The sequence below is a fragment of the Symphalangus syndactylus genome, chromosome 11 (genome assembly GCF_028878055.3).
Source record: "Symphalangus syndactylus isolate Jambi chromosome 11, NHGRI_mSymSyn1-v2.1_pri, whole genome shotgun sequence".
NCBI classification, from domain to species: Eukaryota; Metazoa; Chordata; class Mammalia; order Primates; family Hylobatidae; genus Symphalangus; species Symphalangus syndactylus.
This window is the reverse complement of record NC_072433.2, coordinates 68,800,904-68,814,059: the sequence shown is the minus strand read 5'-3', so window position 1 is coordinate 68,814,059 and position 13,156 is coordinate 68,800,904. Positions and strand designations below refer to the sequence as shown.

The 13,156-nt window shown below is 46.3% G+C and overlaps 2 protein-coding genes across 21 annotated transcripts in view; one reads left to right on the top strand and one right to left on the bottom strand.

The window, feature by feature from the left end:
- The window catches only part of LOC134731740 (uncharacterized), a 63,801-nt gene that overhangs the window by 47,054 nt on the left and 3,591 nt on the right, over positions 1 to 13,156 (top strand). For 3 of the 19 annotated variants that reach the window (XR_010114272.1, XR_010114267.1, XR_010114264.1), the window contains 3 exons: positions 2,225 to 2,307; positions 3,784 to 5,987; positions 9,853 to 12,046. The exons of 2 other annotated variants lie outside the window; for them this stretch is intronic. Coding sequence is in view for 2 of the 17 variants with exons in the window: in XM_063612207.1 (XP_063468277.1) it covers positions 2,225 to 2,307; positions 3,052 to 3,272 (304 nt within the window). In the remaining 15 variants the exon portion in view is untranslated. Of the gene's footprint in view, positions 1 to 2,224; positions 2,308 to 3,051; positions 3,409 to 3,428; positions 5,988 to 9,852; positions 12,047 to 12,344; positions 12,510 to 13,156 lie in introns of those variants that run through there. 14 more of the 19 variants (XR_010114276.1, XR_010114266.1, XR_010114268.1 and 11 more) reach the window with 12 other exon arrangements.
- CKMT2 (creatine kinase, mitochondrial 2) overlaps positions 1 to 13,156 on the bottom strand; it is a 33,694-nt gene that overhangs the window by 17,554 nt on the left and 2,984 nt on the right. The gene's annotated exons all lie outside the window — the stretch shown is intronic.

Here is a 13,156-nt window from a genome sequence, read left to right as displayed (position 1 = left end):
AATTCTTTCGAAGTCTCTACTAAACTTGAATGTCCCAACTAAAAGCATCAAAGACCTTGAAAACACTTGAGAATGTTTATGTGTGCAAATAACAAATCAAGCCGGTGACAGTATATAGGTTACAGGATAGCCCAGGAAATCAGATTATTAGTTCTTCTTCCATGCTAATATCTGCAAACAATTCTTTCAGTTCTAAAGCCAGTAAGTTACTAAGAGCAGACAAGATAAATTGGTCATTTCTTGAAGTTGTCCTGGGGACTTGTAAAGACCAACATTCAATCTCGTCATGTAAACTTCTTTGCTCCCCTACTAGATTTCAGGTCGTCATGTCAGTATCCCTCCAAGACTAGATAACGGCTCTTCAATGAGCTGCACCAGTGCTTCCTGGTCCTTGCTTGCAGCAGGCAACACTAGCATACATCCTTCTGGCTATCTTATCTGCCATCACACCCTCAAATCCACTTCGTTTTTTTTTGTTTTTTTTTTTTTTGAGACGGAGTCTCGCTCTGTCGCCCAGGCTGGAGTGCAGTGGCGCAAATTTCGGCTCACTGCAAGCTCCGCCTCCCGGGTTCATGCCATTCTCCTGCCTCAGCCTCTCCGAGTAGCTGGGACTACAGGCGCCTGCCACCACGCCCGGCTAATTTTTTGTATTTTTAGTAGAGACGGGGTTTCACCGTGGTCTCGATCTCCTGAACTCGTGATCCGCCTGCCTCGGCCTCCCAAAGTGCTGGGATTACAAGTGTGAGCCACCGCGCCCGGCCTCAAATCCACTTTCTAACTAGAGAGAGGCAGTGCTGTCACTCTAGAGGTTTACTGTAGAACTCACTAAAGTGAAAGAAGCTTTGCCCAGATTCTTTCCAGGCAGTATGGGCCTAAACATAAGCCAGACATGGTCTTCCTAAGCTAACAGGAAGTATGTTCCTTTCTGGGATTGACCAGGGATGACCCAAATGTCTTGGTCCCTATTTTTCGTTCCTTAAATTGCCTATGCACTGATATGTACCCAAGTCAGAGTCTGTTTGAGACGATAAATCTTAGGAAGCAGACCCAAGAGGAAGGGGAGTGAATGGTCTCCATGTATAGCCCTGTGACCACTGATGGTCTTCCTCCCTGTAAGGGTGATGTGTGAGTGGGTATCTGGCTCAAAATATTTATGTTTGAAGTGTCATATCCATATTTTAATTCCTGGAAGGAACTAATTTATTTTAATTAATTTATAATTCATTATTATTTTATTCCAAGTTCCAATACTGCCCTTGGTCTGAGCAACAAAGGATGATTCGTGCGGATAATCCTGGGGAAGCTTTGGTTGTGGCTAGCAAAGCAATCTTGGAACTGAAATTCCTCAGTATCCTTGCTTTGATTCCTTGAAGAGAATTGATACAGACTCCAGGTTTTGGTGAAGCAAAGAATTCCTGCTTCCTTGACTCTGTTTTTCTCTCGCCAGGACACAAAGAGGCATTGAATTTCACTATTAAGGCCTTAATTAGTAACCTTGTTTGTGAAATTGAAACAAAGGTCTCACTGAACAGGCTGGTGATCTGGCAATGGCTGTTCCATGCTCTCCAAAGACCCAGAATCAAGGCTTACAATGAAATCACTTTTCCTCATGACTAAACTAAATCTCTCTTGCATGTTAAAAGTTAGTCTTTAAAACGCTGTGCAGTCAGAACATTGCTTTGTCTTACACATTTCCCTGTTATTTGGCAGGCCCCAAATGTTACATAAGCATTCTCTGCAGCTGTAACCCCTACTCAGAAGAGGCTTGATTTGTTATTTGCACACATGATAACATGTGGCATAAGTAAAGCTGGGAAGATGTTTGTTTGTAAGGGGTAATCTGTGTCTACCAAAGCAGATAGTATTTGGTTTTGCCTCGTTTCCAAACATGGTTTTATAAATCAGTATATCTTGTGAAACCATTAGGACAAAAGTTTGGAACAAAAAATCTCAGGCTTATTGCAAAGCTTTTTTAATGTTTTTCAATTCCCTCCATGTTCTGAGCATTATCATAACGGGCTGAACTGTTCTGTTCAGAGACCACTAGGGAGAGGAGATGAGGAACCAGAGCAGCCAGGATGTTTCTCCCTGGGATAAAATCTCAAGCATTCAGACACCCTCACTGTGGGCTCCACTTCTATAGCTAGAGGGGATGGGAAACAGCAGGAGCATCTCACAGCTTGTAGGAAGCACACATCTTTTTCCCAAATGTTTCTTTTTGCAGTTGGTCCTTGCTGGCTGATCCAGCTTCCCAGTCAGCATATGGTGAGCAGTTCAGTGAGAGGACCACACTTCCAATACTGGCAGGTACGGGTCCACAAGGACCCTTCTTCCAGGGAACCCTGGCTGCTAGATATCACAAGGCTGAGGGAATCTGGCTTAACTTCACTGCTGCCCGTGTTTCTTCCCACCATCCCCTCTACTCTAATTGGCCCTGTTTTCCGGCCTCATATCTGCCACTGTGCCCGTTTCTCACAGGGATCCCAGAAAGTCTTAGATCGGTTACAGCCTGGGATTGGCTTCTAGCCCCAGCAGGAAGCATGGAATTCATCCATTAAGGAACTCTTTACTGAGAGCCTACTAAGTGTTAGGCACTGCGCTAGGCAATAATGATATGAAAGTGAGCAAAAGAAACAGTTCTCTCCTGTGGGGGCTTCTAATTCATTTGTGGCAGACAGTCAAGAAACAAGAAAACAAAATCATTGTAGGTGGGGATGAGTGCAAAGAAGGGAATAAGCAGGATATTATTCAGAGAAAGTATAAGTGATGTCTACTTTTAAATAGGCTAGGCAGGGGCAGAGAGTAGAACAGCAAAGCCTTAAAGCTGGACAGATCTGGACTTGCCCCAGGACAGAAAGGAGGTCAGTGGAGCTGAAGCACAGAGAGTAAATCACATGGCCTTCGGAAAGAATGGACGGGCGGGGTGGAGGGGAGACAGGTGTGCAGGCCCCGAGACCACCCTAAGGAGTCTGGGTTTTATCCTAGTGCAGAGGAAATTTACAGATGTGCTTGCAAGCAGGAGACGAGCTGAGCTCATTTTATGAGTTACAGGGGCGGCTCTGGCTGCCAGTGGAGAATGGTTTAGAGGGACATGTGCAGAATGCAAGCAGAGAGAGCAGTCAGAGGCCCGAGAGGTTGTCCAGGTGAGAGATGTGCTGAGACCCAGGTGTGTCAGCGAGGATGAGAGAGAATGTATTTGCATCTATTCTGGGGCAGTACTGACAGGTCATGCTAATGGTTTGGAAATGAAAGATAAAACCAGGGATGCCTGAGATTTCTGGTCTACAGTTGGGCGGGTGGTGAGGCCCTTAGGTGTTGGGGCCCACTGGTGGGGGAGCAGTTTGAGAGCAAAGTGTTGCTGGCAGATGTGGATGATCTGTGTGGTGGCCCCGGGCCCCTCGCACTACAGCTGCTGGGACTCTTCACAGCTCTGGCCCTGCTGCGCCCTCTGCCTGATCACCTGCTGCCCCGTCTCAGCTTTCCCATCCCGCTGGCTCCTGGGACTCTTTCAAAGGCTTCATAAGACCTATAGTGAAGGTCTGGCCATCAGGCCCCATTTCTGCCCAGCAGAGACTGCTATGACCCAGTGATGACATCGTGCCCTAAGAACTTCCCCACATTCTCAACTCGCAGATGACCTCAGATGTAGCTGCTCTCTCAGGCCTTCAATGTACGTCTCCACCCAAATGAGTAATATTTGCATTACAAGGAGGAAAAGAGAGAGGGAGCCATTGGGTACCTGCTGTACCAGGCACATTATATGCTATTGTCCCTGTTTTCCAGATGAAGCCAGATACTCCTCCATGAAGTTAAATGACTGGTTCAGTGTTACACTGCTAGTGAGTGAGAGATGGAATTTGAATGCACACCTGTCTGACTCCACCTCACGTGTTCTTTCCACATGGCCAGCAAGCTCTGCTGTCCCACCTCACACCTCTGGGAGGTAGCTACTCCCTCTTTCCACCCCCTTTTCTGGATCTTGACAAGGGGTTCTGCCCTGCCCCAGCTGTCAAAGCCTGCAGCAGCTGCCAAAAAACCTCAACACAGGCATACTTTGGACCTACATCATGTGTTGATGTCACAGATGCTGTACCAGGCATTTGACTCCTTGATCTAAAGCCTGGATTCCTGGCCAACATGGCGAAACCCTGTCTCTACTAAAAATAACAAAAATTAGCTGGGCGTGGTGATAGGCGCCTGTAATCCCAGCTACTTGGGAGGCTGAGGCAGGAGAATTACTTGAACCCAGGAAGCGAAGGCTGCAGTGAGCAGAGATTGTGCCTCTGCACTACAGCCTGGGCTATGGAATAAGACTGTCTCAAAAAAAAAAAAAAAAAAAAATAGGGGGATGCATGCCTACACAAAGGAATCCTGACAGAGGAACAGTGGCTTGGTCCGTTTCCCCTCCTACGTAGCACTGTGATAAAGGAAAGCCTTTCAGGTATGCGCCTTGATGGAGCCAGTGGGTGGAAGAGGAAGGGCAGTGAGAGGTTTGAGGACAAGCCGCTGATACCCTCATGTATCATCACAGTGGTGCCCTTTGGGAGCCTGCTTTGGTATACTCATCCACTCAGGGAAGAGGAAGTCTCTTATCCACAACTTTGTCTTCAAAATTGAAATTTTTTTGGGTAGAGCCCAAAAGAGAGTTGCCTCATTTCGTGTAACTGTAGTGTATGTAGTGTAGAGGCTCCAATGTGTTTTTGAGGCAATCTGAGAGCTCTTTCTGGAAATCCCAGGCAGATGACATCTGCGTCTGATTTTAGTTTGTCTTACAACCAGGCTAAGACCTCCAGCATCATCAGACTGTTGAATTGCTCAGGTCAAGGCAGACAGGTAGAAAGGCCCACATAGATAGTGGTTACTCATCCCAAGAACACAGAGGCCCACACCAGGAAGGAGCAGGTGATGTTAATGATGAAGCAGGCAGTCATATCTTGCGATTTCTATGAGCCATGATGCATTACACTAAGGAACTTTACCTCACTTGGCTTGTGACTTGTGTTAGTGAAAAGTGGCCTGCTGGCCTATGCTGGGGAGGACCTGCAGAAAACTTCCCAGCCACTGGCAGAAGGTGGACATCTCCCCTGGTTCCTCCCCAACCCATTTAGTGTGAAACAGGACAAAGGGAAACATTTCCTTTGATCTATTTTTGGGGAAAGAGGCAAATGTCAACTAAATAAGATCATATTAGGGACTGGGCGTGGTGGCTTATGCCCGTAATCCCAGCACTTTGGGAGGCCAAGGTGGGTGGATCACCTGAGGTCAGAAGTTAGAGACCAGCCTGGCCAACATGGCAAAACCCCATCTCTACTAAAAATACAAAAAATATTAGCCAGGTGTGGTAGCACGTGCCTGTAATCCCAGCCACTCGGGAGGCTGAGGCACAAGAATCGCTTGAACCCAGGAGGCGGAGGTTGCAGTGAGGTGAGATCACACCACTGCACTCCAGCAGCCTGTGTGATAGAGACTTGTCTCAAAAAAAAAAAAAAAAGAAAAGAAAAAATCCTATTAGGAATTTCATGAAAGCTCACACAGTTCTTGCACACATCATTCAAGGCCTGTTATGGGGGCCCAGAACATCAGGACATGGTAGCTAGCCTCACATTCAGCTCCATTGCACTAGAGCTTTGCATGATCTCAATTTGAAAAGCACACATGTATATCTACATTTGTATCTCTATTCTAATATTATATACTGTATATGACTTTTTAAAATACTAGTTTGCTGTTTCTATTTTGTGCTAATGCAACAAATCTAATTTGCTTTAGAAACAGTTATTACTGTTTCTTGCTTCTTATCACCCCCTACCGTTTGGACTTTGTTGTCCATCTTTCTCTGCCTAATTGGACCACAGCCTAGTGCCTCAATCTCCACAAAATCTGTTCCCTTCTAGCTCAAGATGACTGCATTCTCTCTCAGTTCGCAGTGCACTCACGGACTGCTCATTCGTCTGCCCTTGTGCTCTGTGCCTTTTTGGCATCTGCAGGTAAACTCAGTGCCACATATCTCTATCCTGTTAACTCCTACTGTACTGTTTGTTTGTATTGTCTTCCCGAGGGACCTCTCTTATGGCCCTGCTGGGCTCCTCCCCTTACCCACACGTGCCAAGCATAGAAATCAAGGCAACATTCTCAGTCCCTTTAAGGGAAGTTCCAGGTACCTAGCTAGTCCTACAACCAGCAATTAGGGAAGTTAACGAATAACCTGCTAAACAAGAAGATAATAACTTAAAAGCCACCCAAGTAAGTCAGAGTCACAAAATGTTTGATTCCCTGTAGAAACTAAAGATAGCATCTTGACCTATGCCCTTGCATTGCTTTTCAGAAACCAATTCCCACAGCAGATGGAAAATGCTGACCACTGTCATAGAACTCGGACAGACTGAAACCAAAAAATAGATAAGGAAGTTCCAGAAATTCCCTAGCTCTTAACTCATTTTGGATACCCCCTCACTGCTGCTTTAAAAACCCTTGCTTATAAGCTAGCAGGGAGCTCAGGTGTTAAGTGCTAGGTACCCATTCTTCTTGCTTGGCACCCAGGAATAAACGCCTTTTTCTCACTACAAATCCCAGCGTCAATGTTTGGCTTTTTTGGCATGCTTGGCAACCAGAACCAACCCCATCTTTGTGTGCCTGCATCCAATTATGATGAGCCTATATATGTCAAGTTGGTCGAGATCCTTTGTGCTAAACACCAAATCAACCTAATTAAGGTTGATGACAAGAAACTAGGGGAATGAGTAGGCGGCCTCTGTAAAATTGACAGAGAGGGGAAACGCTGTAAAGTGGTTGGTTGCAGTTGTGTAGTAAAGGACTATGGCAAGGAGTCTCAGCCCAAGGATGTCATCAAAGAGTACTTCAAACGCAAGAAATGAACAAATCTTCGGCTCACAAAAAAACAAACAAAAAGCCCACAAACTTTTGAATGAAATCTACTTATATGATGTGACACACATTTCTTTCAGACATGGGTTTTGAAATCCTATCAATAAAAGCCACCAAGTGAGACTGACAGTTCTGGTATTGAGCATGTACCTGCTCCGTTTCCTGGTATCTGCAAATTAGGGTGGCCCAGTGCAGGCTCCTGACCTTTTGACCATGACAGGCTGTCTGAACCATGGGAGCTCATTGTGCGCATCCTCAGAGATGTCCGTGTGTGACACAGCAGAGACTACCCCACAGATAACAGACCAAAGCCAGCAGAGTACAAGGCATAAATGTGCATGTCCTTCTGTTTCCTTTTTTTTTTTTTTTTTAAGGGTTCTGACTGAGCAGGCAGATTGGGAAGGAAGAATCAGATGAGGAGCAAGTGCTAGGTGTTGGGGAAACAATTTAAATTTCCTCCCACCCCAGAAAATCCTCTCCATAAAATATAGGAGAAAGAAAATATTTTATTATTGAATAAACATTAAACGAGTGATGCACATCTTTAGCATTCTGCTAAGGAGATTGCAAAGACAGACATCCCACCCTTTTATGTAAGCAAGCAAATAGGACCCATTCATTACATACATGTTCTTGAACTAAAGTAAGAGGACTTGACAGCACCATTTGTCAAGCATAATTCATCCTAAATTCACCTGGTGACCATTTGTGTTCGCTAATTGCCTTTATCAAAAGGAAAAATAAAAGTCAAGTTTCTAGGACAGCAGGTAGTTTTACAACTTGGAGCCAGGTGCTTAAATGAGACTACTATCCACTGCCCTCCCACTGACAGTGGGAGGTAGGGAGCTATCCTTGATGTCTACATTTTCAAAGAGATGGTTTCCAGGCCTTTGCAGGAAAAGAGTCCTAGGTTGTAAAATCAACTGGAGCCTTACTTAGCTTTTAAAAAGATTTATATACATTTCAAAGGGGCAACAAAATAATTTACAAGTTTTCTAAAGGAAATGCTCTAAGAAAAAGGAGGAAGCTCTTCCCCTTTTTGCATGGGCTTGTGGGGTAACATTCTGGAATTCACGAGGAGCATGAATTGGTTTCCTCCCTCCACGTGCTGGGCACAGTGTAAGAAGCTTGGCAAGGCTCCAGTCAGGGGTGGACAATCACTGGGAATTCCACGCATCAAAGGGACAAGGGACAATCACTGGGTCCATCCTACACTTCAGAGGGACAAGACCCAATGAATGTAGAACTGGGCCACAGTTTGTCTTGGTTCTCAGGCACACTGGCCCACACACGATAGGTTATCATTAAATGTCTGATGTGTGAGTGAATGAATGTCAGGAACCTGAGAGACTTCAGAGGTCAATTACCTCAGCTGAAATTCAGGCATCCCTTTTCCTCAGCCCTCCTTAAATACCAGCAGTGCTGGGGATCCCACCACTTGACAAAGCAACCCATTTTACCGTTGGACAACTGTAATTATGATAACATTTTTAATATCTGAATAAGGAGAGAAAACAAAATCAGAGTACTTTCAAGGGCGGGTTACTTTTTTCAAAACAAGCTCAAAAAGCAGGTATCCCATGTCACAGAGGAGGGAACTCAAAAACAGAGACATTAACAGCCCAAGGTCACACAGCTAAAGGGAAATCATATGTATCGAGTGTCTGTTCTGCATCAGGCACTCATTTAAATAAAGGTCCTTTCACTTGCAATAGTTTAGCATACAAATATTACAGCATGTCTAGATGGGGTCTTAACCATACTAAGGTATTGTATTGCATGCCTCCATACGCCCTGGGACTAGGACCAGGTCACACACTGCAAAGGATTTGAGTGGAAACAATAAATAGACCCCTGCACACCCATGTGCATCAATGGAGGACTATGGATGCCGCGTGCCCCCATTCCTCTGGGCCACTGTCACTACCCTTTGTCTCCCAAGGAATGGAGCTGCCAGAGAGTCCCAGCTGCCTCAGATCCTCCCTGGTCTCTCAGGGATGCTGAGTGTTTTCCCTCAAGCAGGGTTTCAATAGGCGGATGCCGAGGGGAGGCTAAGTATGGGGCCAAAATGCCCACAGCACACAGGTATCATTCCGGGCAGCACTGAGGGGAAGCCGAACCAGGGGATGGCTCTTGGGGCCTTCCTTCGCAGGAACACCAAACACCACTCACTACAGGCTTCCAGGCGGTCAGCGGGTCATGTGAGTCAAGGGCAAGTGAGTGAATGACACTGATATGTCTCAGGTAGGGGGAAGCCATGGTGGGCAGCATTGGAGGGAGGGGAAAGAGGGGACGAGGGGGGGGTAGAGATATGTATTTGCCTACTTATTCATCTGATGACTATTTACCTACTATGTGGCAGCTTTTCCAGAGTCCTTAGTCTGAGGAAAAAACCCTGTGTGCTCATGTTATTCCCATTTTACAAGTGAGCAGATGCAGGGAGAGAAAGGCAAAGTAACTCGCCCAGGACCACATGGTTTGTGAGTGGCAGCGCTGGGATTCTGGCCAGCAGTCATAGTGCACACTCTTCATCAGGGCCCTCTGCTGGCAACCAGAAATTGTATGTGATTTGTGCTCTACTTGGGGAGCCAGCATGTTGGGGGGTCCTGGGAGGGCATGGTCGGCTATGGGACAGACCATTCAACGATGTTGTTTGAGGAGCCTTGTCAGGTCTTAACCATACCAAAGTATTGTATTGCATGCCTCCACGTGCCCTGGGACTAGGACCAGGTCACACACTGCAAAGGATTCGAGTGGAAACAATGAATAGACCCCTGCACACCCATGTGCATCAGTGGAGGACTATGGATGCCATGTGCCCCCATTCCTCCCTCCCCAAAGCTGCTTTCCAGGCATCTTCCAGCTGGGGAAATGGCCATTCCCCTCAGCCCACAGCAGACTTAGCCTGCCCTTGAATGCTGCCGAAAAAAAAGAAAGGGCTAAATGTGTCCCCTGTTCTATTCCTAGTCCAGATTCCTAAGATGAGGACACAGCATCCTGGGCCACTGTCACTAATACAAATTTGCCTCTGGAGGGACTCTACGGAAGATAATTCCCCTGAAATTTGGAGAGTTGAATTAAGCTAGGACTGATTCTGCCTGGAATTTGTGGTGGCTACCTACCCTAGAGGGCCTCAAGGAAACCTATGGTTCAAGACAACCCTGACAGATTCTAGAGTCTAGAACAGAACACCTGTTCCACCAGGGATGGATTTGAACATGGGCAAGGCCAACCACCCAGTTCACAGCCTGTGTACAGCAAAGATTACGTTACAGCCTGAGAGCTAAGCCTGGAAGCTCTTTCATCCATCCACTTGTCCATCCATCCATCCATCTGCTCATCCATCCCTCCATCTGCTCAACAAATGTTACAGAACCAATCCTTGTGTCATACTGGGGCTGCCCTCAAGGAGCTTTTATAGAGTTCAGGGTACAGCCAGGTGGGGGAGACAGATCACTATTAAAACCTACCACTATAATCCAAAGGACAAGAGCAAAAATAGTAAAGAGGAGAGAAGACCCAAATTTGCCTGCTGGGTCAGAGAGGGCTTTCTAGAAGAGGTGAAAAATCTTCGGGGCTATCACTTCACCTCACCTGGTGGATAAAGGGAGGACTTTCCAGATACAGTGGACAGAATGTGCAGAGGCAGGAGAGGGACTGCAGAGACAGGCTGGAGCCAAAGCACGATGGCATTGGAGCCATAGCCAAAGGAACAAACTGTGAGACCTGGGACTTGAATTTGGAGGTGGTGAAAAGTGACAAGGTCTTCACAGAAGAGTGATTTTTTCAACTCGTGGAAGGCTGACCCCAGACCAATGCTGCCAAAGTGTGGTCTGTGGGCTGTTAGCAGTTCATGACCATGTAAGTACAGGAATTGAGAGTAAGCATTTAGAACACCTACAGCACTTTGATAGTCATTTTACTTTTTAAATTTTGAGCTGGCATTTCGTATGCCTGTTTATTTTTCTTTTCTTTGAGACAGTCTCGCTCTGTCGCCCAGGCTGGAGTGCAGTGGCACGATCTCGGCTCACTGCAAGCTCCGCCTCCTGGGTTCACGCCATTCTCCTGCCTCAGCCTCCCGAGTAGCTGGGACTACAGGTGCTTGCCACCTCACCAGGCTAATTTTCTGTATTTTTAGTACAGACGGGGTTTCACCATGTTAGCCAGGATGGTCTCCATCTCCTGACCTCGTGATCTGCCCGCCTCGGCCTCCCGAAGTGCTGGGATTACAGGTGTGAGCCACCATGCCCAGCCTTATTCTATTTTTCTAATAGTTGCACTTTATCATATTTTACAAATGTTTGAGTCTGCTATGGATTAGAAATTAATAAGAGATTTTGCCACAGATAGTTTGAGAAGCCCAGCACTGCCACTCAACAAATGCTAGTGCATTCAGGTGGTGAAATATTCTGCAGCTATTAAAGGAGTTAAAACTGCCTCCACTTACCTGGAGGCCCATCTGTGACACCTTTTTAGGTTAAAAGAAAAACTTGCTTAGGACTGAATATGAGTGGTTGCAATTTTTTAACAATGATGTATATACATATATATTTTTATATATTTGTATGAACATAAAAGTATTGAAGGATATTCATCAAACTGCTAAAAGGGTTGCTTCGGAGTAACAGACTTGGAGAAGGCAGATTAATTTTCTCTTAATGGAACTCTATTGTATCACTTGTAAAAATAAGCATGTGTTACCTTTATGATAAAAAAGTAAAAACCTAAAAAAGAAAAATTTGATGTGTGTTAAAATTTTGGATTTCTAGGCTCCACCCTTTTGAATGAGCCTCTCCAAGAGTGGGGCCCTCACATGTATAGTGAGAAAAAGCTCCCTGATTACAGGATGTTACCAAGCCCCACTAGGTGCAGGAACCCTGCTTGGTACCCACCTGAGCCTCAGCAGCTCCTCCCCATCATGGGCATGATGAGGTCTCCCTATGGGGAGATGTGAAGATGATGGGACAGGCTGCAGCAGGCACCGATTAAATGAGTCCCTTCCTCTGATGACCCTAAGGCTATCGGATCATCATCACTCCCTCCCCAAAGCCACACCTGATTATTCCAGCCAGCACTCGGCCTGCCCCTTTTCTGAATGCCTTTTGATTTTAGCTAACATTTTTAGCATTTGAGTGTTTCATTTAATTTGAGACAGAGTCTCGCCCTGTCGCCCAGGCTGGAGTGCAGTGGTGCGATCTTGGCTCACTGCAGTCAGCACCTCCCGGGTTCAAGCAATTCTCCTGCCTCAGCCTCCCAAGTAGCTGGGATTACAGGCGCCCACCACCACATGTGGCTAATATTGTACTTTTAGTAGAGATGGGATTTTGCCATGTTGGCCAGGCTGGTCTCGAACTCCTGACCTCAAGTGATCCACCTGCCTCAGCCTCCCAAATTGCTGGGATTAGAGGTGTGAGCCACCACAGCTGGCTTCATTTAATTTGTATTTTCTATCTCTGCAGACAAGACTTCAAAGGTGTCTATCACATACTTTCAGATCTACTGATCATCCTCTGAAAACCAACATTGGGGTTCACAAAATTGATTTAACCAATTGGGCTCCCCAGTTCTTCCAGACTCTACCCCTCCAACAGTGTCTCCAATGACTTCCTGGCATCACTGAACAGGTCCTTGACTTTGCCACCTCTGAGCCTTTGCTTGAGTGTTTTCTTTTACCTAGAATATCCTTTCCAACCCTATACACCGACTGAGTCAAACCTTCTGTCTTCTTTTTGAACTAACATTTATGAGCGCCTATCATGAGCCATGCATTATGCAAGGGACCTTACAAACACAATCAGTCTATGTAACAATCCTGCCAAGTATGCTTTATTTTGTGCATGGGGAAACTGAGGCTCAAGAGAAGCGACCTGCCCCAGGTTTCAGTGCCAGCACACTAGTAGAGCTGGGATTTGAACCCAGGTTTGTCTTTAGCGCTGGATTCAGCTTCCTTGCAGACCACAGCACCTCACATACAGCCCTTCACTGACCAGAAATTGGAGGGAAACCACCCTTGGGGCTTAAAAGCTGTGGTGCCACAGATCATTCTGCTCGGTCAAACCCCCAAGACCGTAGAAGTGTATTTACCACAGCGGCTCCTAGTCACAGGATTGTCACCTCAGGGCATATGACTCCTCCTAGAGTTGCAGATTATAAACTTGTTCTCTTTCCCTGTCCTCAGGCTCCCGCTGAAGTAACCCAGATGCCAGGGATATCTCTGCCCGCCCCACTCTGACCCTAGTGCTCAATGTGCCTGCCAGGCCTTGCTAGGGAT